This window comes from Leuciscus leuciscus (genome assembly GCF_965113295.1).
Source record: "Leuciscus leuciscus genome assembly, chromosome: 2".
NCBI lineage: Eukaryota > Metazoa > Chordata > Actinopteri > Cypriniformes > Leuciscidae > Leuciscus > Leuciscus leuciscus.
The window spans coordinates 6702574-6729262 of record NC_138726.1 but is presented as its reverse complement, the minus strand read 5'-3'; the positions used below and the strand labels follow the sequence as shown (position 1 = coordinate 6729262).

Genomic DNA, 26689 nt, shown 5'->3' with positions numbered 1-26689 from the left:
GAACCAGGAAGAGCACTAGTCTCCAGGCAACAGCTGAGGTTTTTGATGTCCAAATGTTTGTGGACTAAATGTCTCTTTAATTCAATTCTGTAATGCAGTGTTTGAAGATATGGATCAATGGCTACGGCCTTTGATGGTCCTCCTGGTACTCAGAGGCATGTCATTGTGACAATCCCACACTGCAGGGACGCAACAAATAAAGCTATGATCATATTCTGCTGCTGATGTTGCTCTAAGAGAGAAAAGAAGGGGGGTTTAATAGCCAATCCTTGCCAGAAAAGGATTAGCCACACAAGCTATACGACAGACCAGCAAGCTGAAAAGAGGAACATCATAGTGTTCTTTTGTGTTGTCCCTATTTCTGAGAGCATGCTATTAGTTTAATGTAAGAGGGGCAAAGTGAAATGTGGAAGAGTGAGATTTCCACCTAATGACAGTCCATTCATCAGTGCCACTTTAAATTTATTTAAACATTGAAAGTCGCACTAAGACATACATCACATCAATTTAGCAAAAAATGTATTTAATTAAGCAACTTATTTCCATTTCATATTCCTAAACCCTCAACGGCGAGGCTCAGAATGAGTTTTCATAAACAAACAGGATCTGTCAAGGCGATCTTAAACTGGGAATAGCTTCTGGCACAACTTATCCATTAAATATGATTAAAACCAGATGTGAGGGCTGATTAGATCAGTGACACAAGGCTACAAAAATGGCACGAAGTGAGTTTTAGCAACTACATTACCCACAGCAGTGGCAAAATGATCATACAAATGAATTTCTTATGCATGCAATTACAAGTGTTTAATTTACATATTTTAAAAGGAACATATTTTACAAGCGACAAACACAAAAGGATGTGCCTTATTGTGAATATAGTCACGTTTAAAAGGGAACTTCATCGCTGGAAAATGGGTTTTCAATAAAAGGTAAAAAAATATTTTGAAATCAGTTCTAAAGAAAACAGAGAGACAAGTAAGACATGCTGCTGCTGTACAATATAGCATGAATTACCGGTTGCAGATCTATACAGGTGGAGCTGGGGAAGGTGGAGGGTTTCTGAAAGTGTGCAGCACTAAATGCTAACCAGGGCTGCGTTCAGCCCTGACAAAACGTTGCACAACGCTTTTTAAACAGAAACGGTGATGCGTTGAACACACTGTTCTGATGACGCAAGAGTTGCAACTATGGCAGCTGAGAAGGCCATTCTTTGTGTTCTTTGTGAAGAATTTTCGGAGCCTGATGAAGTCGGTATAAATATGTGTTTAATACTACAAAATATGCCCGATGTTACAGTTACTGCACTTGCCGCCCAGAACAAAAGAGAACATCCCAGTCGAGTGAAGGGATTCCTGAAACTGAAATGGAAGCACACATCTTACCTAATTCAGACTAAAACACATCTATTTAGCCTCACATACTGACTTTATTTGTAGTTCATACTGTTTTAATACCCTGTATTTTCTTTCTCATTTTTAGGAAAAGCACTTCATTACCATTGTTTATTTCTATACCAAACGTCATACACTTGCAATGAAGCTAAAAATATAAACAACTTCATCATTATGTTGATATCCTATATTTTTACAATAAAACTTACGACAAACATGTCTTCTAATATCCTCAGTTGTTGCGTATACCGAGCTGCATCGAACACATTTGTAAATTACTTTCCTTGAACCCATTGTGCGAGTTCACTTTAATACCGCGTGCTTTATATACATGTTGCTGCTGATTGGACTGCAGTTCTGACACACCCACCAAACAAGAGAAAACGTATCTCAAACCCCGTTGCACACCGGTGCACGCCGTTTCCAGGAAACATGACGTTCAACCCGGAAACCGTAGCAAAACGTTGCGCACCGTTTTGAACTTGAACGTGCCCCAGGTATTTGAAGGTTGAGCAGCGAGCTCATTGGCTACTGATCCAGCAGGAACCAATCAGCTGTGCTCTATAGAGATTGCAAGCAGATTGAGTTAAGGACCAATCAGCCTGTGCCATCTACAGTTTCATGACAGAACTTTGTATTTGTCTTCCATTTTGCCAAATATGTAGGAAGACTTCAACACTCATAATTGTCACGATTTTGGGTTTGTTCTTGTCATGTTTCTGTGTCATGTCTTGTTTCCTTGTCTGTCATGTGACCCTTGTAAGTCATGTAATCCTGCCATGTGTTCCCTTGTCTGTGTCATGTTGTCATTGGTTCATTGTTTCATTGTTCACAGGTGTCCCTTGTCTAGTCATTAGTCTTGTGTGTATTTAAGCCCTCTTGTTTGCCATGTGTCTTTGTCAAGTATTGTTTCCTGTAACTGCTGTTGAGTAAGTTCATGTTCATGCGACGGTTTTTGGTCTTCATGCCACGGTTTTTGGTCTTCATGCCACGGTTTTTGGTCTTCATGCCACGGTTTTTGGTCTTCATGCCACGGTTTTTGGTCTTCATGCCACGGTTTTTGGTCTTCATGCCACGGTTTTTGGTCTTCCCAAAGCCACGCCCACCTTACTTTAATAGGAAATACTTCTAAGCAAACTTTTAGACATAGTGTAGATTTGTATTGTTCCCGAGTGCAAGAATTCAAAGAGTGAACGTTTAGAGGGAGTGAGTTACTTCCGGTTTCCAGTGAAGGATCCAGCGTGTTACAGGCAGCGGCTAAAGGAGAGAACACGGAGTAACCAACTTTAGTGATTCAGGATAAGACAAAAACATGGTTCGGAAGATGGATTCATAATGAACAAATTAAACATTAATGTAACTATGTAACTCATTAAACAATTTTTCTTGTTATATTTTGAACATAAAAAGTTACATAGTGTAGCCTACCTTTAATCAAGTTACAAAAAAATGCTAACTACCTAAATCACATGCCCACAGTCCGATTAATGATTTCATTATAGTTTCATACTAAGCTGCTTTCTCGAAGAGGAAAAGTCAAAGTCTGATTGGCTGATAACATGATTAACACAATGAGGCTGTAAAAGTTGATTCGTGTAGAGATGAGTTTACCCGTTTGGCGACATGACTTTTAATGTCTCTGACAAACTCTGTAGTCCCATTTAGCCACTTGTTGGCAATGCATTTTTTTACGAGATAAGTAAAAGTAAAAAAAAAAAAATCTAAATGGAGTACTGATGTATTTTATGTTGTAAAAAAAAAAAAAAAAAGTGAGCTTGCGTTATCCACAGACCCAATTTTAGACATTTAACCAAAAACCCATTGATCTCAGGACGATGGAACCGGAAATGCTAAATGTTGACCTACAAAAATACCTTATCCCAGCAGCGCTCAACAGAGCCAAGACCTTCAGTAATAAAGGTCTTGTTACACATGGCTACCCAAATCACCACACACAACCTTTAGTTTAGGTTCTGTTTGGTGATTTAAGGTATAGCCTTGTGTAACGTAAATATGGAGAATTCCATCTTATGAAAATAAATTTAAACACTAGCCCATTGCAATTTCTATTCTACCAACACAAGCCCTTGCTAATAAAACGTAACATGTAAAAAGCTTCAAAAGCACTCTCTGGTGGGAATAAATGCCAGAGGCATTCTAATAATCCTCTAAAGACACTGCTTAGATGCTAGAATCAATTACTCGTAATGACCAGGATCTTTAGTACAAATCAATAGAAGCTCAGATCAGATGCTTGGCCAGTGAGAGTCAAGCATTTAGCAGCTATTTCCGTGGCTCCTCGCCTCACCCCTTTGTATTTGTGAGTAAACAGCGGTTCTGGCTCGGTGAAGCAGAAACGCTCTCATGGTCTTGTTTGATATTATGAAGGGAGGGATCAGAAGGAAACTCAGGGGAAGGTAATTGCAGCGGGCTGCTAATGGTGGGGACACCACAATGCAGGACACCTTCGCGCAGGACGCTCGATTGCACAGGTGTTCTTCTCTGTTATTTCTGCTCTCAAAGGCTCTTCTGTGATGAAGACACACTCGCCACTAAATCCCCTACCTCTAGTGATAATGGGGCGGCAGAGAATGCGTCGGAACAAAGGTTTATCGAAAGGCAATTGTTGCAGACTCTCCTAAACACACGTTTCGTATTAAACACCAGCACTTAACACCAGCCACACAGTACGTGATAGGGAGAACATTATTTTTAAAAACACTTCATATGCCCGGACAGCCTGCAATGCGGGTCTGCAATTTAGTAGCTTCACGAAACAACAGACAACCTACAATTTTTAGGTCTGATACTGTAAATTTGGCAACAAATTCCCTACGCAAATTTTGCTCAAGTTCAACTTCACGGTCACACGAATTTGCTGCATTGATCAACAGAAAGTTGCTTGGAAACAGAAAGTGGCTTTTGTGTGAGCTGTGCTTCTTTATATTGAAATTACCTTTTTTTTTTACCTTTTCGAAACTTTGCTGAAATATCGCTAATGTGACCGCCTGAATGTATACAGCTGAATATTGAAAACCTTGAAATTAATTGAAAACATTGACAATAAATGTTGGTATGCTTATGTATGTTCCGTGCCCCATGCCAATAAATGCTGTCTGAAATAATTCAATCCAAGAGTTGTCATGACTGAAAGAATTATTATGATGTCTGAAGGTCAAACTGACCCAAATTGATTTTAATACAATTAAATAAAATAAAAAACACACTTATAAAAACAGTAAAAAGTTACCATTGCAAATAGTTAAAATATCAAAAACGTTACAAAAATAATGTAAGATGTAAGACCATATGATAAATAAAACTGTATTTACCATTATCTTTTAACATTTTAAAATAAAATTTACCATTTCATTTCACAAACTATGACTATAATGTACACTTTTTTTTTTAAGTTACTTTATGTTTATCCTTTTGGAAATTGATCTTTAGGCCTACTAATCATAATTTAGCTCATTATTTTGTATTTTAGACTTATTCAACACTAAAAAAAAATTAAATTGCTGCCTTAAATTTTTTAATACAATCAATTTGGATGTTTAAGTCATTTCAACCTAAATTACATTAAACTGCTTTAAAAAAAAAAAAGTTGAATCTTGTATAATTATTTTATTTTTTAAAGAGTTAAAGCACTGTAAAAACATGTTGTCAGAACTTCTTGATAATATAACTGTTTAGAGTAAATGTATGTGCTTTTTGCAAATGTAATTATTTAGTTGATTTACTTTTAGTTTTTTGTTCATATGTGGTCTTGTTTCACTTCTCGAACAAGAAAAAAATGTAGGGCGGGACTTGATTTAGTCCAGGAGGAATTGATTGGATGATTGTGGGTTGCTATTGGTGGATCTCATGTGAGTGACAGGTTGCCCCGCCCTCGTCATCAGAGAAGAGAAGAGAAGAGAAGAGAAGAGAAGAGAAGAGAAGAGAAGAGAAGAGAAGAGAAGAGAAGAGAAGAGAAGAGAAGAGAAGAGAAGAGAAGAGAAGAGAAGAGAAGTTATTTTGATTCAAAATTATGAGAGAACATAAATAAATCTTTAAATCTTTAATAATAAAAACTACATATTCCATAAAAATATAAAATTGGTCATATTTGATTTCATGGTGACTTTAAACCTCTACAGTGCAAAAGAAATTTTAGCGACCTTTTAATTGAATCTATTTTAATTGAATGCCCATGCTTTCTTAATCTAGCAAACATCTTCATGCATCAATATAATTCTCCCACAGGCTAAATGTTCTCAATCCATTTTAAAAGAATAGGTTACATTTCTATTATATCTTGTATCTGCTATCATAAAAATTTTTTTAATAAAAAATACTTCATATATTTAAATGCATTTGATAGATGAAGCCAAATAATCCAAAGTGACTCTTTGTTTTTGAAGAAATCAAGCCAACAAACAAAATACATTTTTTACAGTATCACAGTATTGTGCATTACTTCCATATGTCCATTACCATATTCATCATAAAATATTATATCAATATTATATAAAAAGGTCAACGGAATGTGATTGCTAAATATCTTTCGGACTGAATAAATATATGGATATGCTCAATTTAAAAAAAAATAAATAAATACAACAGCAATATAATACTGATAAGGATGTGCACTGAGCATTTTGGCTTTATTAAATCAAGCAGTTTCGCTGCTTCTCTGTCACTACACATTCCTGTACTTGGTGAAGAGATTGTAGAGGACCCTCAACGTGGACTTGAGGTCACAGTTGACAATGTCTGAGGAGACACATAAAAGATCTGAACATGACTGAAAAAATGACTGTATTCACTGTTCATTTCAATATAAAACATAATCTTTCCTCTCTCTTAACATACCTGACACCTCAACTGCTAATGTCAAGTGCTGCTTCTAAAATTAATTAACAACTAAATTTTCACTACAGAATAATGCAAAAAAATTCAATAAAAACAACAATGCACTTTAAAGTAAAACCTTTCATTTGACATTGCACTTTTTAAGTGTATTAAAGGGATAGTTCACCCAAAAATGAAAATTCTGTCAGTAATTACTCACCCTCATGTTGTTCCAACCCCGTAAGACCTTCGTTCATCTTCTGAACACAAATTAAGATATTTTTGATGAAATCTGAGAGCTGTCTCACTCCTCATAGGCTTCTATGGGATCAAAACTTGCCGGCCCAGAAACGTTAGTAAAGACATCGTTAAAATAGTCCAAGTGACTACAGTGGCTCAACCTTAAATTTATCAAGTGACAAGAATACTTTTTGTGAGCGAAAAAAAACAAAAAAAAAACGACTTTATTCAACTCTTCATTTTCTTCTGCACTGAAAAAAATTATTAGTTAAAATTAATTAAAAAAAATTATCGTAAGTGGTTGCATTCAATTGATTTTATCTACATTTAAACAAATGCATTAAGTTGAACTTAATCAATTTTAGTTCAACTAAATGCATTTGTTTAAATGTAGATAAAATAAATTGAATGCAACCACTTACGATAAAAAAATGGATTAATTTCAACTAATCATTTTTTTCAGTGTGTGTGTGGGCCTCTGAGTGAGTTCACGTAGTATAACAGCGCAGCGCTTCTGGGTTGTACGTCAGAACGTAGGCTCACTATTGGCCAGCATCACACACATGACCAGCGTCAGCCAATAGTGAGCCTACGTTCTGACGTACAACACAGAAGCGCTGCGCTGTTACACTACATGAACTCACTCAGAGGCACACACAGAAGAAAATGAAGAGTTGAATAAAGTTGTTATTTTTGTGTGGTTTTTTTGCGCACAAAAAGTATTCTCGTCGCTTGATAAATTTAAGGTTGAGCCACTGTAGTCACTTGGACTATTTTAACGATGTCTGAAACTAAAGTTTCTGGGCCGGCAAGTTTCGATCCCTTAGAAGCCTATGGAGGAGTGAGCCAGCTCTCAGATTTAATCAAAAATATCTTAATTTGTGTTCCGAAGATGAACGAAAGTCTTACGGGGTTGGAACAACATGAGGGCGAGTAATTACTGACAGAATTTTCATTTTTGGGTGAACTAACCCTTTAAGTAATATGGTCATGGAAATCCTCTCTTTAAGTAGGCCTACACTACATGTGCACATTCAATACAATTAAGCACACTTGTTCACATTCTAAGTAGTTGTTAGGGTGTTGCTAAGTAAAAAGAGCCCACACCCACATCAATATCATGTTCTGGTCACTAGCTATATTTTAATCTCTCACCCTGCAATGAGAAATAATAAAGATGCTTGCATTAGAAATCACCACTAATAATTAACAGCAACACATTTCATGGTGTCAATGTATTTTGCATTAAACCTCATTTAGTGACAGCCGCCCATAAGGCATATTCTCAGTTAGATCATCTGCGCCACATTAACCAGATGTTGTTTAAGCCTTGTGATTACACAGAGGAACTCTGTTGCAGCGAAATGAAAATGCAATTGTAAATTCAGCATGCGATTGAGGCTTTAAACAAAGCCTTCGAGTAAAGCAACTCCAGCCCCATCTGTTGATTAGCTTCTCATTCAAGTAGTTCAACAGCCACAGTAGAGGAGATCAATTCAACTAATACACATGGCAACTCTTCTTAACTACAAAAAACTAATGCAATAAGGCATCATGTCATGACTGTTCCTTAGAAATCAAGCCCCGTGAAGCACATTATTCATTACAAGGATTGCAAGACGCTGGGAGAAAAGTTTAATCTCACCTTCTGGCCTGGGCTTTGGCTTCTCCAAATCGCCATCTTGCATCAGTTCAAAGGAAAATGAAACATTGTGCACCTGATACATTACATGTGAAACAATGCTGTGAGTAAGTGACATTGAGAAATCAACTATTTTAAAACAAATAGTGGCATTAAGAGACCAAAATTGACCTTTTTTTGTTAATGCATTTTACTGGTCTTATTGTGAATGATTCATTAGTGTATATCATTTTTTTGATCTTGTAATCTTTAAAGGTTTACTATGTAATTTTTTACCCTTTAGTAGTTAAAAAGACTGCATGCATTTTGCGGAAGAACATTGTTTTGGTTGTGCTTCGGCTCTGTGTGACTGTGCGGATGAATTTGACCGTTCATAATAGATAATGTTTAACAATGAACTCTGTTAGAGCACACATGGCAATCTATCTATACAATAAAATACCTTACTCATTAGAGATGTGACGGTGATAATATTGTCCCACCGGTTAATCTACTTGTGACAACACCGGTAATAACGGTTTCATCGGGTGTGCACTTCACTTTCACTTTTAAATTAGCGTCAATTCATCCTTCGCAGGGAGTTTGATTGACATGCGATCTGAGTCTGATCAATCAAAATCCACCATTTGTGTCCGACAAAGCAGTCAGGAGAGTTAGTAGAGTAGAGGCTTTAACTGAGGCAATCTGTTACGACACATTAAAGAGCCACAAAACGGTAAGCCTATTTATGTTTAATTTTCTTTGACTGACCCAATTTGAAAGTTGAGACTTTGTTTCATATTAAATATTACCTGCTCGGTCCTGTCTGTCAGCGCGTCGTCAGTGTCCTCTATTTGCCACTGCTTGAGAACATGGTTGAATTAGGGTTGCCACCCATGTCTGATGAAAAACCTGGACATATCGATAACCTGACCGACCGCTTTGCTCACAAGTGAAAATGTCCATTAGTTCACCCCAAACTGGAAATTTCCTGATGATTTACTCACCCCAATGCCATCCAAGATGTTCATGTCTTTCTTTCCTCAGTGGAAAAGAAATTTGTTTTTTGAGAAAAACATTTCAGGATTTTCTCCCACACAATGGACTTCAATCGCAACCAGAATGCTGAAATGCAAATCATTGCAGTTTCAAAGGACTTTAAAGTGCTTCAAAGGGCTCTGCTCGATCCCAGATGAGGAATAGGGTGTTTAATGATGTTGCCCGTGACCTTTCCAACGTGATGACGTCATGCTCGGCGCGTCGCAGTCCAGCACAAGACTAACAAATGCGGTTAAAAAGTATATCAATTTTTATTTTATTTTTACCTATCGAAAATTACCTATCGATTCGCTAAGGCCCTATTCCTCAGCTGGGATTGTTCAGAGTCATTTGAAGCACTTTAAAGTCCTTTGAAACTGCACTGATTTGGACTTCAACATTCTGGTTCCCATTGAAGTTCATTGTGTGGAGAAAAATCCTGAAATGTTAAAAAAAACTGAATTTCTTTTCCACTGAAGAAAGAAAGACATGAACATCTTGGATGGCATTGGGGTGAGAAAATCAGGACATTTTCATTTTGGGGTGAACTAATACTAATTCAACATCACTGACCCCAAAAGCATCAGCATCATGCAGAAACTATTTCTGAAACAGTTCTGACCAAGTCCAACAAAATAAACAATGAACAAATAAAATATAAAACAACATGAAATTAGATCATTGACAGTCATATTAAGAATAGGCTATATTAAACCAAAAACGTTCATATTTTTAGAAAGGATATGAATTAAAACAACCACTGCAGTTGATAGCCTACATTTTTAATTTATAAAAATAATAATAATTTAGCCTACCGAATTTTCCATTTTTTTTCTGACTGGAACACATGGAACGAATCACCGCTCCACATTTTGATTGACAGCCGTCACAACCTACTAGTGACCGTGTTTAGGCTACTCCTTTCTTTTCAACCATTGGATAGGATTTGAAAAAAACGCTGTTGTAACTGTAGCATACTTCTGACGAAGCGCTGTTAATAGGTGAAAAACTATGCCGCAAAAATAATAAATAAATTGATTTCCTTAAAAGACAAAAGAACGCATGCATGTTTTCTTAATATGATCATTAAAAACCAACAGACTGGTGAAAATGCGGGACATTTTCTCAATATGCGGGACAAGGGGTGAAAATGCTGTGCGGTGCAACGCAAAGCGGGACGGGTGGTCACGTCCCTACTCCCTGTCTACAGAGGCAAATGATAGTGCATTCTACACACAAGATACAAGACCGCTCTTTGCACAACGCATAGGCTATTTCAAGTGGAAAGAAAATAGTAAATGGAACTTTGCGTAGCCGTTCGAAAACCGGGACATTCAGTGTCCCGGGAGAGTGGCTAAATTTCCCGGGACAGGTTATCAAAAAGAAGGACAATCCAGGTAAAACCGGGACAGGTGGCAACCCTAGGTTGAATCCGAAATCGCCCCCTAAACCCTCATTCACCAAGTTAGGCCTATTCCCTACGTTAGTCCACTAATACTGTTCACTTGAAGGAGTGAATGAAAACGAGTGAGCGAATTCGGACAGCCGTTGAGCGTACATAAGCTGTGCACTCGTTTTATAGTTTGTTAAAGCCCGAAAGAGAACTCGATACTGACGCACGTCTTTTCTGTGTGTGTGTGTGTGTGTGTGTGTGTGTGTAATAGGCAGGATTTACAGCACGGTCTCTTTAGTCTTGTCGTGCTTGAATGGTTTAAAAGCATTCACATTAATAAGAGCGTGATCATACAACACTAGTAATACTGCGTAGGCCTAATTGCGTTAAATATTTTGAACGCTTTAAACTTTTTTTTTTTTCTGTGCCGCGGTGGGCAAGTGATGAAACCAGTGTTGCGACTGAACACCGTGTAACACCGGTAACACCGACTATTGTCGCAAGCCTATTACTCATCTGTTTAGTAATAAAAACGCCATCATCTCCATGTCGCTTTTACAACATTTTAAATCTCTCAGTTCTCGACATCCCCGAAAAACCAAGCCGATGTTGATTCTTGTTTTATTACGAGCTCTGTCGCGTTCTCTTTTCTCTCCTCTGTTCGGCGTTTGTTTAAAACGGGTGATTTCCAGGAGGTTGAGGTTGGAGATTTAGCGGCTCCATGTCAACCTTTCTCACTCGTTGTGACAACTAACCTATGAAACTCCATATACGTGTCCAAGTAGCCACAGCAACTTTACTCTATTTACGGATATGACGAGAAACGCACGGGCGAGTGACGTATGTACGGAATTTCTCGTGAAAATCATCTTGCTAGGTCTAAAATATAAACACTTATAATATGCTTACCATAGTAAATCAGGGTAAGACAAAAACATGTTTTGGAAGAAGGATTGATGATGTATTGACATTGAAATTTTGTTAATTTTGAACAAAAAAAAGTTACGTATTGTACCTTTAATAACACTGTCCCTCCATTGACAGTGCCTTCCACCAAAATTTTCAAGCTTCAAAAAGTCATTATAAAAGTAATCCATATGAATCAAGCAGTTTCATCCAAGTCTTCTGAAGAGACTTTGTCGTATAATATGATGAACCGTTTTTTTATTTATTTTTTTATTTGTTCACATATAAACATTGATCAACACATATTCATAGAACTTCAAATATGGAAAATGAAAGTGCAAACATTCTTGCTTGAGGTTCGTTATTGCATGTCATGCAAGCATATTTGAGCTGCCATTAACCATATTTGATGTGCTCTACTGTATGTACATTTATAGAAGAATTAAACCGCACGATTCATATGGATTACTTTTACAATGCCTTTAAGAACTTTTTGAAGCTTGAAAATGTTGGTGGATCATTAAAATACAGTGCCTACCTACATTGTTTTCATGTCCATTAACCCTTTAAGACCGACGGGAGCGCCGGCGCTCCCGTTTGCGTGTGTCTGTTTAAGAGCCTATAGAAACTGAAACCAAATCGCTAGCTCAATAACTCTTTTTGCATACAAAACCAGAGATGTAACATGTTCAGATCAAGCCTCCAACATGCTCCTGTTGCGTTCTTTTCACCCTCTAATGAGTCTGTACAAATTGCGTAATATGCGTTTACAAAAAAAAACCACACAAAAATGCATTGCACGTCTTTGCACACATGTTCTGTAGATCTGCGATTGATAGTTACATCTTCCGATGCTCATTGACGTATCACGTTCTGTGCACTATGACCCCAAAGGTTGTCACATGTTGTGACGTCACACGCGGCGTCATTTGACCATGCGTTTGACTCCCATTTGCTGTACTGGTATGTTTCTTTCTTTTCGTTATTGTCTTTTTATCATTGCTTCATTTTATCATTTATTTCTCCTTTACACACTCACAAATACACTTTTACAAATGCAAGCACATTCACACACACACACACACACACACGCGCGCGCACGTAACATAGTCTAAACGAAAGTACATGGACGCGGATGTTTTGGCATTGCGTCCGATGAAGATGAACTCTCCGTCTGCTCATCGGCTCCAGATTCCGTTTCAAGGACGAAGCCGACTTTCTTGAAGGAATAGATCCGTCCCAGGAAGAAAGCCAGGTGTGCAGCCAAAGAAAGAAATGACGTGCAGTGCATTTTTGTGTTTTTTTTCTTTGTTTTTCTTTTGTTTTTGTAAACGCATATTACGCAATTTGTACAGACTCAAATGAGTGTATCTTAGAAACTAATTTATGTAAACCGTTCAAATAAATTCTGTATAGTTTTAAATTGTTTTATCAGGAAGAAAGCCAGGTATGCAGCCAAAGAAAGAAATGATGTGCAATGCATTTTTGTGTTTTTTGTTTGTTTGTTTGTTTTTCTTTTGTATTTGTAAACGCATATTACGCAATTTGTACAGACCTATAAATGAGTGTATCTTAGAAACTAATTTATGTAAACAGTTCAAATCAATTCTGTATAGTTTAAAATCGTTTTATGCACGTTTTTCACATTGACAAGTTTGAGGTTGGCATTTATCAAATTTCTGTATTGAATAAAACATGTAGAAAAAAATATGATTTTTTTTATTTTTTATTTTTATTGCACTTTTGAGATATTTATCTAGTTACTATTGATTTATTACAAATATAGCCTTCAAATTGGGAAAGTAAGGATTATTTTGATGTATGGCATATGAAAATGCTCAAAAGAATGACAGCACAGCATGTAAAAATACAAAGATATACTCTGGCAGAACTGTTCTATGGTAGGTCATAAAGGGTTAAGCCATTTTTACTCAGAATTATGTCTCAAAACAGAGGTCAGTAGTAATTTATATTTAATGCCTATTTTCATCTTATAATTATTAACTATAGTGTCACAGTAATTTACCTTATGATCAAAATTTTCAGGGATGAGGAAGAAGTTATAGAGGGGCACAAAGTATCCTTCTAGGAGTCCCATCAATAAGACCAGGTACACGCCATCTGCAAACTGGAGGGAATCGCAAAACATTAAGATTTCAGTTTTTTGGATATGCACATGTCTGTGATATTCTGTGAGTCAAAATCATGTTACCTGTGTTTCCAGTTCCGACACATCCAGATTCAACTTGTTTAAGTGCTTATTCACAAATGTGATAAGAGTCTGAAAAAAAGAAAGACCAAAAGTTCAGAGTCAAGAGTCAAAGCTCTCAGTGTGTAAAACCCCTCAAGAAATAGTGTGATGTGCACTTGCCTTTTTCACTACATTCAGCTTATCTGGCGCATGGTCAAAAAGGGTATCAAAGGCGTCTCGCTCTGTTAGAGTAAAATATGACATGATTGCTCATTTGCAGGGAGGCATTAGAAAACATATCAAATTTTATTTTGAGGTTGTTTAGTACATCACATCAACTATGAACGTTTGACAACAATAAAGTGTCCAAAATCCCTTTTTTCTAATTGTGCCACTCTGCATTGCTACTCAAACCACTTAATTTTTTTCCTGTCCATTTACAGTTACATTTTATATATTTTGGATATAATACTATAGTAGTGTACTACATATTCAATGTTACTTAAATTCCCCCTGTGGTGAAAATCAAGTTTTTAATGTAATTTATATGTCTGTGTGGTGTTTTTGCTACGCTTTAAGAAAAACCATGTGCAAATTCATGTCAACACCATTGCTGAGTATTTTCTCCTTAAAACTGCAGTGAATCAAAGACAGTCTCAAAAACACGCTTTGAAATCGCTGGTGTTTCTGACGTCACAAACTAGCTTGTAACCAATCAGGTCAACGTGTGATCGTCAACCAGTGGATCTCTGAGCTGAGTGAGTGAGTGGAGGCGGGGCTCATTTGCATATTCATTGAACCACGTATACTAAATGAGGAAAGGGTGTCGAGTTACATTCAAGCTACTTAAAGGCATGACGTTTTCAAGGAAAAAAACTTTTAAATATGTCATTTTGGTGATCAAAGATAAGTTTTAAGGGATACAATTATTAACTACAGGGGGACTTTAACTAATACATTTTTGTTTACACATTAAATCATTTTGCTATTAAAAAATGTCATTTTATTAGAAAAAAATATTCTATTTTAAAAATCTATCCATCTAATACAGATGCATTCATACATTGTTCAAAATGTTATTCAGGCCACTGTAAATGAATTTTAATATAAGCAAACATAATAATACACACCATATCTTCCAGACAATGCCCTGTGGGGAAGGGAAAAGAAAGGATTATTATTTCAATAATAATTTGAGCAACAAAAGAGACCCACAATCTATTTATCTTTGACTGAAAGGGTTTTACACAAACAGTCACTAAATGGCAAAATAACAAGCAAAATCAGAGGGTCGTATCAAGAGTGCCAGGATGAAAGGCAAACAAAAAGATTAGGAAGGAAGGGGATGCTCCGGTCCCAGGAGCGGGCCGATCAAACAGAACTGGGTTCCAGGATATTGGCCTAGTGGACGTGTGCCCAGCAGCGGCTCCACAGTCAGTTCTGCCGGGGCAGAGGCATGTCTCAGCAGCTGCTGCCCGAGGAGCTGCTCTCTGCCTTATCTCGAGCCCACTGGACCACTGATAATCAGCAGCAGCAGTGGAGAACTGGCAGAGCAACAGCCCCGCTGCTCAACCTCTACAACCACTGCAAATCACACACACACACACTGCTACATGACTCTCATGTCACTGCATGATAAAGCCACCGGATGCCTGATCATATTGTACCATGTAAACCAAACATATACACGGTAAACAATGCGACAGGCACTCTTGTTCTCTGCCTTATTGTTCATTTTCTCTATTTCTTTGTCCTGCAAAAGGGAAATAAGCCCCCGATATACTCACGGCGAAGTTCTTTTTTCGCTCTTTGCTTAAGGGTAAAAAGAAATCGAAAAACGCGACCAGCAGTAAACTGATAGCGAACGTCCCGATGACACCCACACTGCTGAGAGCAACGTTTAGATGAATATGTAAATATGTGCTGCGCGCTTTCCTCTCAATAACAAAATAAACACAACAGAAATGACAGCGGTGAGAAAACAGAAGTTGAGAAAGCATAACTATGCAATTCAGCACTCCAGTTAAGTCACGTCGGGTTAATTTATATAGCACTTTATACAGTAGATTGCTTTAAAGCAGCAGCTTTACAGTATTAAACATGAAAAACAGGGTCAGGGACTTTTTGAATTAGAATTACAGCTTCAGTTTCTACAGAAGCGGCGCTCCAGTGTGTTTATGTTCACAGACATCTGACCTCGACGTGGATCAGACTCCGTGTCTACCTATAAGAATACGACGCCTATCACAGCATCCATATATAAGCTCCTTCAGTATTATCAGCAGCTATCGCGTTTCTCGGGAGCTATTTACCCTCCTCCCTCCCCAGCTCCTCCTGTCTCCAGTCAGTATGGCATTCTGATTCCCCTTTGAATCAGAATAAATTCTCGAATTATGTTGTACATTAAAATATTGAATTAATGATATCTGCAATACATTCATGTTGGTTCTGTTCTGTTTACCCTAAGGGGGGTTATTGCTGCTGTCCCTGCTCTTATCCATGCTAGGCTGTTCTTGCCCTGAACAGAACCATACTTCCAATCCAAACTGTATGCTAATTGTCAATCGTATTTGACGATAGTGGTCCTGACAGAACTTATTATTGGCCTGATTTTGTTCGAAATGACAGGTTCATTCTGCGATTTTGCTTGAACTATATCAGGGATTTTAGCATTATAAATGCATATATAGCATATAAAGGTTTATTTATTGATCAAAATTAGTGCATTATCATAAACTAAGAATAAAGAGTAGCCTATTTTATTGTAGAATTTATTCATCTTGGTTAATGTTTATAAAATATATTGTTGGTTACTGGTAGTTCAGTGCATTTAATGCTAACTATTGTGTTAATGTTAACATGTTGTACTGTAAAGTGTTTCTCTTTTATTTGCAAGGCCTGTTATGAATTAAAAATAAAAACATACTCTATGTTGCCTGTAATTTCCTCCTGAATCTGCCGAGACCGAAGTATTCCCTCTCGTTTCTGTTGGGACAGAGAAACATTTGACTAAATAATGTAAAAAGAAAGGGAAAGTTTATAACCTTTATCAGAAATTCACCATGGCAAGCAAAGCTTCTGCTATTGTGATTACAGTAACATCACAATAAAATAAGATACCAAGTTAAAACAGTATTGTATTACTACGGTATATTTATGGTCAATGGTTATTTTAAAAAACGTGATCTTTATAATCATTCTAGCTCATTCATGAAACACCAAACAGAATAAATATGTAAAATTATTCAGTCAATGAGTCAATTGCCATATTGCGACAATATGGATTTATGACCATTTACACAGAACTGTTACAAAGGTTGTTGCTCATGTTTTCATTCAGGTCCATTGTGACAAGACCCTTAAATGTGAGTAAAACAATAAAGCAACTGAGAAGCTTAAAGCAAATAAGCTATAAATTATGAACGGAGAAATAAGAGCACCTGGACCACGACTACTTGAATGGACACATGGTCTGGCAGTCTGATGGGGGCCCGGAAATGCTGAGAAAGAGCCACCAGCAGGTGAAGAATGGCCACAATGTTCTTCGCATGAACCGCTGAGAAAAACAAAACAGAATAAACAGCAGAAGCAAAAACAGGAGGATCTAATGCTTTCAAAACTAGCTTGCTATTGCTAGCCGCTCCTAAATTGCCTACCCTACCTTTAAGCAGAATCAGTGAAATACCCAGTAACCACAATATCGTGCCAATAACCACAATAGCGTGCCAAAGAGAAAAGAGGCCAAAGCTATACAGTACATACAGTCAACATTCCATTTAATGTTCCTGGAGGAAACTTTGAGGGTGTCATTGATCTTTTCCAGAACAGTCTGCAGCTTCTGCTTCTGAGCGATCTCACACTGAGTCATCTCAGCCACATTCAGCTTCTCTCCCTCCAGTTTCTCTGGGAATAAATACACAATACAATACAATACTGGGTCTTAATGGAACAACAATATAGGCTCTTTTCCAGAACAGATTCCTCACCGAAGAGTTTTTGAAGAACCTGCCCATCATAGAGGTCTTCAGCTAGATCCTTAACAATGATTCTCTCTCCCGCCAACACGTCATTGATCCAATCAATGAGCACCTGTCAAGAAACACCGGAGAAGTGGGATCTTTGAAAAATGACTAATTGAATATGCATGCGAGTTGCAATCATCCATGCATCCCAAAGTAGCATGGGATTCTGTTATTAGTAAGCGAATGTCTTAGGATGATATAAAATTATAAATATACATACTGTACTTTGATTAATTTTTTATATATAATTTATGTTGTGAATGCCAATGTGATCTTTTGAGTCTCTATTTTACTTTGATGTACACTCTAAAATAAAAATTCTTAATTGGCATTAATGGTTCCATAAAGAACCTTTAATGTTCATGGAATCTTTCCTTCCACAAAATTATTTATAGTAGAAAAGGTTCTTTGCACAAAGAAAAATTTATTATTTTAAGAACTTTTCATCTTTTGTTTTTTGGGGAACCAAAAATGGCTCTTTTATGGCATAAAATTAGATCAGGATTTGAACATGTGTATCTTTGCATGATAGATGACAACTGTCCCACTAGACGAACTTGTTTCACTTGAGAGTTGCAAGTCAAGAGAGTGAAGGAAAAAGGCCAAAGTTCTCGATGTAGAACAGTTGATTTACCTTCATCAGCTCTTGGAGTTTGGGATCATTCCTTGAGTTGGGATCAACCATGGTACGGACTTCATTCTCGTCTTTTGAGAGAAATGAGAAATACAGCAGCTTTTAGAGGCTTACAGAGTTGTGGTTGAACTCTGAATTAGTAATGTTGAGAAATTTTACCAAGCATGGTGTCTTCAGGGTCCAGCTCAAAGGGTGTGGGGGTGAGGGGCAGATTGATCGCATTCATACCCTCCTCCTGCAGCTCAGACACTACGAAAAGAATACATCACAACACATGACATAAAAAGATTTTCTGTTGAACCACTTCATGCTTCATGTCATGAAAAACTGAATTTGCCTTCATAAGATCTCAATGTACGATGAAATATACAGTAAGTTTCAGAAGTCTGAACTCAAGACCTTTCATTGAAGCTGAACCTCTGCAACTTTCTGATGTCAAAAAAGATTCATAAATTAACATCTTTATATGTCAGCCAAGCCTCGTCCGTTCTTCAACTTGGTCCATTAGTCACAGCCAGGTAAAAAAATAAAGAAGAAAAGGAGAAGCAAAACTACTTCAGATATTAAGTTTTGTTATTGAAAAATCATCAGTGTTTTGATGCAAGAAACCTTGAGTAGCTTAATATTTTCGCTCAAACTATTATAATATTGTATGATATGACCTCATAAATTGTATCTAGCAGCAATCCTCAAAGAACTGGCAGAGCTGAACACACAGCTCTTTTTAAGCTGTGCCTCTCATCGCTGGAGGTCAGTTATGCAGCATTAGCCTCACTGGGGAGGGGGCTACTCAAAGCCTCTCATTTAATGCTATGCATTCATCCCTGAACACGTTCAGATTAACAAAAGAACTACAATTCAGACCTTCAATCAATAGCCTACAGCAATATTTGCCAAAATGAAAAATGTTCAGAAACCAGTACAAAATATCTAAAATCCCATTTCAACATTATGTTGAAGGTGAAGAGTGTATTTTTTATTATACTAAATATTCTATAGAATTTTTACATAAAAAAAAAAAAAAACTTCTAGAATTATTTTCTTATTAATCCTGATTTTGCAGAGTTAGACGCATTCCTGGGTCAACATGTTTCGTTGATCCTAAAACAACAATCCTGTCTGAAAATTTAAGCCTAACCCTATCCCACCCCTAAAACCCAACCCTACAATGAATGAATGAATGAATGAATGAATGAATGAATGCATAAATGAATGAAGGAACGAACAAATTAATGAATGAACGAACAAATGAACGAACAAACAAATTAATAAATGGATGATTGAATTAATTAATTGACAAACGAATGAACGAATAAATGAATGAATGAATAAATAAATGATTGAATGAATGAACAAATGAACAAAAGAATGAACGAACTAATGAACAAACTAACAAATTAATGAATGAATGAACAAATAAATGAATGCATGATTGAATGAACGAATTAATGAACAAATGAATGAACGAAAGAATGAACGGACAAATGAACAAACGAATGAATAAATGAATATAGGAGTGAATGAATGAACGAATGAACAAATTAATGAACAAACGAATGAATGAATGAATGAACGAACAAACAAATTAATGAATGAATAAAAGAACGAACGAATTAATGAACAAGTGAACAAATTAATAAATAAATGAATGAACAAACGAATGAATGAATGAACAAATGAACGAACGAATAAATGAATGAACGAATGAATGAACGAATGAATGAACAAATGAATGAATGAACAAATGAACAAAAGAATGAATGAACTAATGAACAAACTAACAAATGAATGAATGAACAAATAAATGAATGCAGGATTGAATGAACGAATTAATGAACGAAAGAATGAACGGACAAATGAACAAACAAATGAATAAATGAATATAGGAGTGAATGAATGAACGAATGAACAAATGAATGAATGAATGAATGAACAAACAAACAAATTAATGAATGAATAAAAGAACGAATTAATGAACAAGTGAACAAATTAATAAATGAATGAATGAACAAACGAATGAATGAATGAACAAATGAACGAACGAATAAATGAATGAACGAATGAATGAACGAATGAATGAACAAATGAATGAACAAATTAATGATGGAACGAACGAACGAATGAATGAGGCATTTATATAGTGCCTTTACAATGCACTACTGTAGGCACTTTACAGTCATATCAGGGGTGACTCCTCACCCACCAGTGTTCAGTATCCAGACGTATGATACGACTGCACCAGTGCGCTCACACACACACCATCTATAGGTGGAGAGAGAGTGATAGAGCCATGTCTTTGATGGATAGGGATTATTCAGAGGCCATGATTGATAAGAGCTAATGAAGGGAATCTGTCCAGGACGCCGGGGTTACACCCCTAATCTTTACAAGAAGTGCCATGGGATTTTGAATGACCACAGAGAGTCAGGACCTCGGTTTAACGTCTCATCCGAAGGACGGAGGTGACTAACACTGATGTAGAAGCATCTAACTGGTTGAAAGCCTAAATTTGACATAAACTGTAAACTTGTCCCTCAAATCTGATTGGTTGACTACTGTATATGATCTGACTGCATATCTCACAATTCTGACTTTAGAACTCGCAATTACGACTTTATATCACGCAATTCTGACTTTATATCTCTCAGGTCGGAATTTTTATCTCACAATTCTGACTTTATATCTCGCAATTCTGTCTTTTCTCGCAATTCTGACTTTATATCTTGCAATTGAGACTTTGGGCCCTATTTTAACGATCTGAAACGCAAGTATGAAGCGCGAAACGTAAGTAACTTTGTGGGCGGGCCTTGGGCGCTGTTGCTATTTTCCCGGCGGGATAAATGACTCTTGCGCCCGATGCAAATCTAAAAGGGGTTGGTCTGAAGTAGCTTCATTATTCATAGGTGTGGTTTGGGCGTAACGTGAAATAAACCAATCAGAGCGTCATCTCACATTCCCTTTAAGAGCAGACGCGCTTGTTCTAAAGCGGATTCCACAGCCGAGGAGACCGACGTTCTCGTCAGGGACATTGGGGATGGAGAAACCCACCCAAATTAACTTCGGTTAATCAGGCGTATGATAATTTGGGTAAATGTGTAAGTTAGATGTATGCTTTTATAATAAATTGTCTGTCTGTCTGTCTGTCTGTCTGTCTATCTATCTATCTATCTATCTATCTATCTATCTATCTAGCTATCTATCTATCTATCTGTCTGTCTGTCTGTCTGTCTGTCTGTCTATCTATCTATCTATCTATCTATCGTAATAATGTATGATTTGCAAAAATGAAAACTGCTGCTTCTGTGTGAGAGAATCAAAGTGTATGCGCGTTGTGCACACGCTACATTGATTATGGCCAAGCATGCGCCCTTAAAATAGCATATGAATAACATGCGCAACATGCCACTGACTTTAAACTAGTTTTTTCCTGGTTAGTGGCGCAATTGTTTTCTAAACCTGCAAAATAGCATGAAGGAACGTTTGCGCCGGAACACGCCTCCTCTTTGCGCTGAACCGCCCCCGGGAGCGCAAGTGTATTTCTTAGTTAACCGACGTGCGTCTGTGGAGGGAAAAGTCCGCTTTGCGCGGGTGCAAAATAGTAATGATACATGCGTCGGTGTACAAATTCAATTGCGCTGGGTGCAAGATAGGGCCCTTTATATCTCTCAGGTCGGACTTTATATCTCGCAATTCTAACTTTATTTCTCGCAATTGCGACTTTATATCTCTCAGGTTGGAATTTATATCTCTCAATTCTGACTTTATTTCTCGCAATTGTGAGAAAAAAGTCAGAATTGGAAGATGTAAACTCGCAATTGTGAGAAAAAAAGTCTGAATTGTGAGATAAAAAGTCGCAATTATCTTTTAAATTGTTTTATTCCGTGGCGGAAACAAGCTTTCATAATTATCTGCTAATAGTTTTTTTGTTAAATATTTGTAAGATTTGAAGTACACTTCAGGTAGTCTGGCTATCACCAGACCAAGCTCAATCTTTTAAGATTGAACATTAGTCTGGGGAGTCTGCTCTGTATTTTCTACTGCACAAGAGGCGTGATCAACGGGCATAGTTCAAATGACTCTGTACGCAATTGGATAGTCCTTAAACCAATCAGAGCGACACGAAAACTCCAGGCAGGAAACGTGTCAACAACAGGGGGGCAGTGTTTCATAAAATATTGAAGCTTCCCTGGGCGCCGCCATTGATTAGCGGACCATCACCTGATGTTAGCATTCCATTGACTCCCATTCATTATGGCGTCACTTTGACAGCGAATAACTTTACATCTGAGGCATTTAAAGACTCCATTTGTCCATTATTTATTTCTAAAGAAACACGAAAATGTATAAAAGGCTCCATTACCTTGTATCTTACGTTATGGCCCCGTAGAAGCAGTTTTTGTAAAAATAGGCTAACGATTGCGTCATAACCACGCGACTCTCTGTCGCACAGTAGAGAATTACCGTATGGACAGAAGGAGAAGCTCGTGGGCAATCGGGGGGACGTGGAGGCAAAATGACAAAGTAATTCATCAGAATACTTAGCAAAAGTTTCTCCTGCTCCTAGCTCATGGACACCTCCTACTCACACTCTCCGTCTCTGCAAGTTTAGGAAGGGAATGATTCAGATTTCTCTTGGCACAGCTACTAGAAGACAGACGGGTTGCTCACGTCACATCTACGTCATCAAGCTCAGTTTGAGTCTGCGCAGTACGCTCAGCCATCAGGAAGTAAGAGCTTCTAATTGACTTCACTTGTCTCCGTTGAATCCAATGGGGTCGCTGTGTCCAGTTTATATACTGTCTATGGTCAACAAACGTGTTGGCATCGAGCAATTATTTCAGGTTGTGCAAAAAAAAAAAACATGAAAGTGAGTGGTATTTACACCCACCCGAGCGATTTGTTTGCTAAACTAAAGAAGCCATTGAGCATCGTCGAGAGGTTAAAAGGAATTGGACTGACGGTCGTGCGAGAGCCAATAGCGCGCCAGGTGGATAAGCCAGTGTCCCAGCAGATTTGTAACGGAAGCAGGATAGAAGAATGTATAGGTTTCCAGCCTGAGCTGGAGGGCGAAATCAAATCGCCGGCAGATCGGGCTGGGTTTACCCAGTCTACACTTCAGGTGCACATTCTACACAATTAAGCACACTTCTTTTTCACAAGGGATTGCAATTTGCTCTATGACATGAATATGCCGTCAGTGGGGAATTGCTATCGTTATTTAGCTTGCTACTGTTATAGTGGACATTGGATGTGTAACTCTCAAACCTATTAACAAATTAGTGTTAGTTAATGCTTATAGATCAAGCCTCTGAATCTTGCTGTTCCATTGAATCTCTCATTTAATTGACCCTGTCTGCCATCCTGAATCAGCACATGGTGTCTCAAGCAGGTGATCTCCTAAACACCCTCTCTGTCTCCATCTGCCCAGTGGCCCGTCGATACTGGCCGATCAGTAAAGCAATGCTGGAGCACATCTCTGTGAGAGGCAGTCCAGAAGAAGAATCGGTACAGATCCCTAGAGATATCGACATCCTGTTTTTAATCAACGCCGAATCCTGCCATCGCTGCTGCTTCTAACAGCGGACGGCAAGGAGAAGCAACTTCCCAATGAACTCACAGGTTTAGAACTTATCCATAACAGCAGATTTACAGCTTGTAAATGAACTTTTGACAAGATTTTTCATTTCTCTCGTGGTGCCAGATGGTCCTTCCTGTTGTGGCTTGCGGTTCTTTCTCTCAGTGAAAATCTAGACCCACAAATAAACATACCAGCTAACTAAATATGTCTCTGCCATATGGGACCAAAAAACTCCTATGCTGTATATATATATATATGAATGTCAAAGGATCTGCAGTGACATTCTGAATGAGCAATGGATGTCAGCACACTCAGAAATTAAAGAAATACACAAATAAATTCTTCAAGTTTTTTTTTTTTTTTCTTATGTTTGGATTACAGATTTTTTAGGAAAAATTAAGAAAACAAATATGCTGTTTTAACATAATTTTGAAACATTTCTGACAGTGTACTGATTATATTCACAACATAATTTGGTTACTCTTTATTTCTATTTTATTTTATGGCGCACTTTTTACAGTGTAATTATATATTTAAGTACTGAGTAATAATAATTAGCTACATGTACTTACTAAAGGGTTAGGGTAGGGATGGTTTAGGGTTAGTTGCATGTAATTATGCCTATTATAGATATTACTAAACTAACTACATGTAACATGTGTAACAAGGACACTGTAAAATAAAGAGTTACCCATAATTCTTAATTTGAAAATAGGCAATAATTTTCAATCCTTTACATATTTACCCCAAATCTCACAATGAGTATTTAAAACAGCCACTTCTCTTCCTTATATGGTCACAGCAGAGATGGGCAGCCTTTTGTAAACACTCACATTGTTAAGTTTATATCAACAACAGTGTCATACTTACAATTTACAAAGAAAGAAAGAAAGAAAGAAAGAAAGAAAGAAAGAAAGAAAGAAAGAAAGAAAGAAAGAAAGAAAGAAAGAAAGAAAAAGAAAGAAAGAAAGAAAGATTTTTCTGAGATAAAAAACATATTTTAAAATATCTTAACTTAACTTAGCCTATATGTTAAATTAGTATTATATATATATATATATATATATATATATATATATATATATATATATATATATATATATATATATATATATATATTAGCCTATATTGTATAATTTATATAGGCCTATAAGATTGCACTTCTGCATTACTTAATACACTGTTAAAAAAAAAAAAAAAACACAGTGCAGGTGTTCATAACTATATACAGTATAGCAGACAGATCCATGCCTGAGAGCAGAGAGATTTATTTGGCATGCATAGAATCAAATACAAGAGAACCTAATATCAGAGACAGCGGCTATCCATGCAGTTAAGTTGAATTCACACCTTCTTTTGCCTTTTTTCTTCTTGCTAAAGTTCCACCAAGTTTTCCAAGAAAAGACTCATCTTTTTTCCTGGAGGAAGGCGACTTCGGAGTGGGAGCTTTAGGCGAGGACGGTGATTTCTGCGGTGAAGAAGCCATTTGACAATACAGTAAATGTGCCTCTTATCTAGACGTGCGGGTTTAAAGTTGTGGAGAATTATTGAATTCCACTGAACGGAAGCGGAATTCCAAACATTAGTGTAATGACTCCCTCTTGCTTCCCTGCAGCGCGAGCGCGTTTCCCAGACCCGCCCTGACTGACTGACTGACTGACTGACTGAACGATACTTGCGCTTTTTTCATATCCTCATCATATGTCGTAACATATTGTATAAACTATTTAAGTTAGTTTTCAACATCACTATTAATCTAACATGGGGTGAATAAGTTTGAGTGGCTGTAGCTCCCTTACGAAAAAGAAGTAGCCTATTACGTCAAGTTAATTTTATGAAGTAGCCTATACTTAAGTAATGTTCAAGTATATTTTTAAGTATACTTAATGTAGTATGTATATTAATATCAATGTGTACTTGTAGTAAACGTGTAAGTGTACTATTTCAATACTGCTTGGGACTATTGGCCCACTTTTAGTATATAAAAGTATACGTTTAAGTGTACTATAAGTGCAAGAATAGTAAACTTTAAGTGCACAACTTTCTCATTTGTAATGCATCTGTACTACAAGTGAACTTATAAGTATACTAGTAGTTTACTATTTTTAAGTAGTAAATTTTTTAGATAATGAAAGTACACACAAGTGTACTCAGTAAACTTCTAGTTTAGTAGTTTATACAGCAAGTATACTCAAGTAAGTTTTCTTTAAGTGAACATAACATTATACTTATAGTTTACTATTTATATATTATTTTTGCACTTGCAGTATACTACTATGTTCAAATGTAGATATAATTTTTTTATACTTGAAAATTACCTTTAACTGTACTTTAATAAAAAAAAAAAATTTTATTAGCTTCATGCATCCGTTTTTATCAACACTTGAATGTCGGTAAGTTTCATAAAGAAAGGCAACATTTTAAACAAAAAAGTTGAGAAAATCACATTTTTGTCAAAGACTACGCCTTGATCAGATTCAGAACGATGATCAAAACACAGATGGAGTAGATCGAGTCCAACACCCCCAAAAGCTATTTTAAAGCATTTTAAAGCACCCCCCCTAAAGTATATTCCTATACACTACCAGTGGACTACCCTACACAAAAATTCAGATTCGCAGATTTAGAAACATATCTGTTGCATATCAATATTTTCAAACAATGTAAGTTTCATAAGACTGTATATGAAAAACTAAGAAAAAGTATATTTAATAGGCTACTCGATCAAAAGAGTTAACACAACCACAAGCCAAGTATACTTTGAATAATTCATTATTATTGAATAATACAGTACAGGCCAAATATACTTGGACTTTTCTCTCAGTTTAAGTCAAGTACA

General features: G+C 36.9%; 1 protein-coding gene and 1 long non-coding RNA gene across 2 annotated transcripts; one reads left to right on the top strand and one right to left on the bottom strand.

Annotated features, from left to right (window-relative positions):
- The first annotated feature begins 4339 nt into the window (after positions 1-4339).
- LOC309493027 lies at positions 4340-5713 on the top strand. The gene is made up of 2 exons (XR_014203771.1): positions 4340-5000; positions 5037-5713. It is a non-coding gene; the product is annotated as an uncharacterized lncRNA (long non-coding RNA).
- A 49-nt stretch (positions 5714-5762) lies between these two features.
- Positions 5763-25383, bottom strand: parvab (parvin, alpha b). Its single transcript, XM_082162072.1, has 13 exons — positions 25201-25383; positions 18432-18521; positions 18273-18343; positions 17603-17705; positions 17379-17519; positions 17057-17172; positions 16543-16601; positions 14747-14766; positions 13797-13858; positions 13638-13706; positions 13452-13553; positions 8113-8185; positions 5763-6149 (listed from the first exon to the last, which is right to left on the bottom strand). Exons 1-13 carry the CDS (start codon positions 25334-25336, stop codon positions 6076-6078), a joined length of 1116 nt encoding a protein of 371 aa, XP_082018198.1. The 5' UTR covers positions 25337-25383; the 3' UTR covers positions 5763-6075.
- Between the last annotated feature and the right edge of the window lie 1306 nt (positions 25384-26689).

Bases quoted from the DNA above. Each gene is read 5' to 3' on its own strand.
- parvab (XM_082162072.1), bottom strand. From the start codon at position 25,336: ATGGCTTCTTCACCGCAGAAATCACCGTCCTCGCCTAAAGCTCCCACT. The intron at 18,344-18,431 runs GTAAAATTTCTC...TTCTCTCAAAAG, and splicing joins CCCTGAAGACACCATGCTTG to ACGAGAATGAAGTCCGTACC. The intron at 17,706-18,272 runs GTAAATCAACTG...GTTTCTTGACAG, and splicing joins AACTCCAAGAGCTGATGAAG to GTGCTCATTGATTGGATCAA.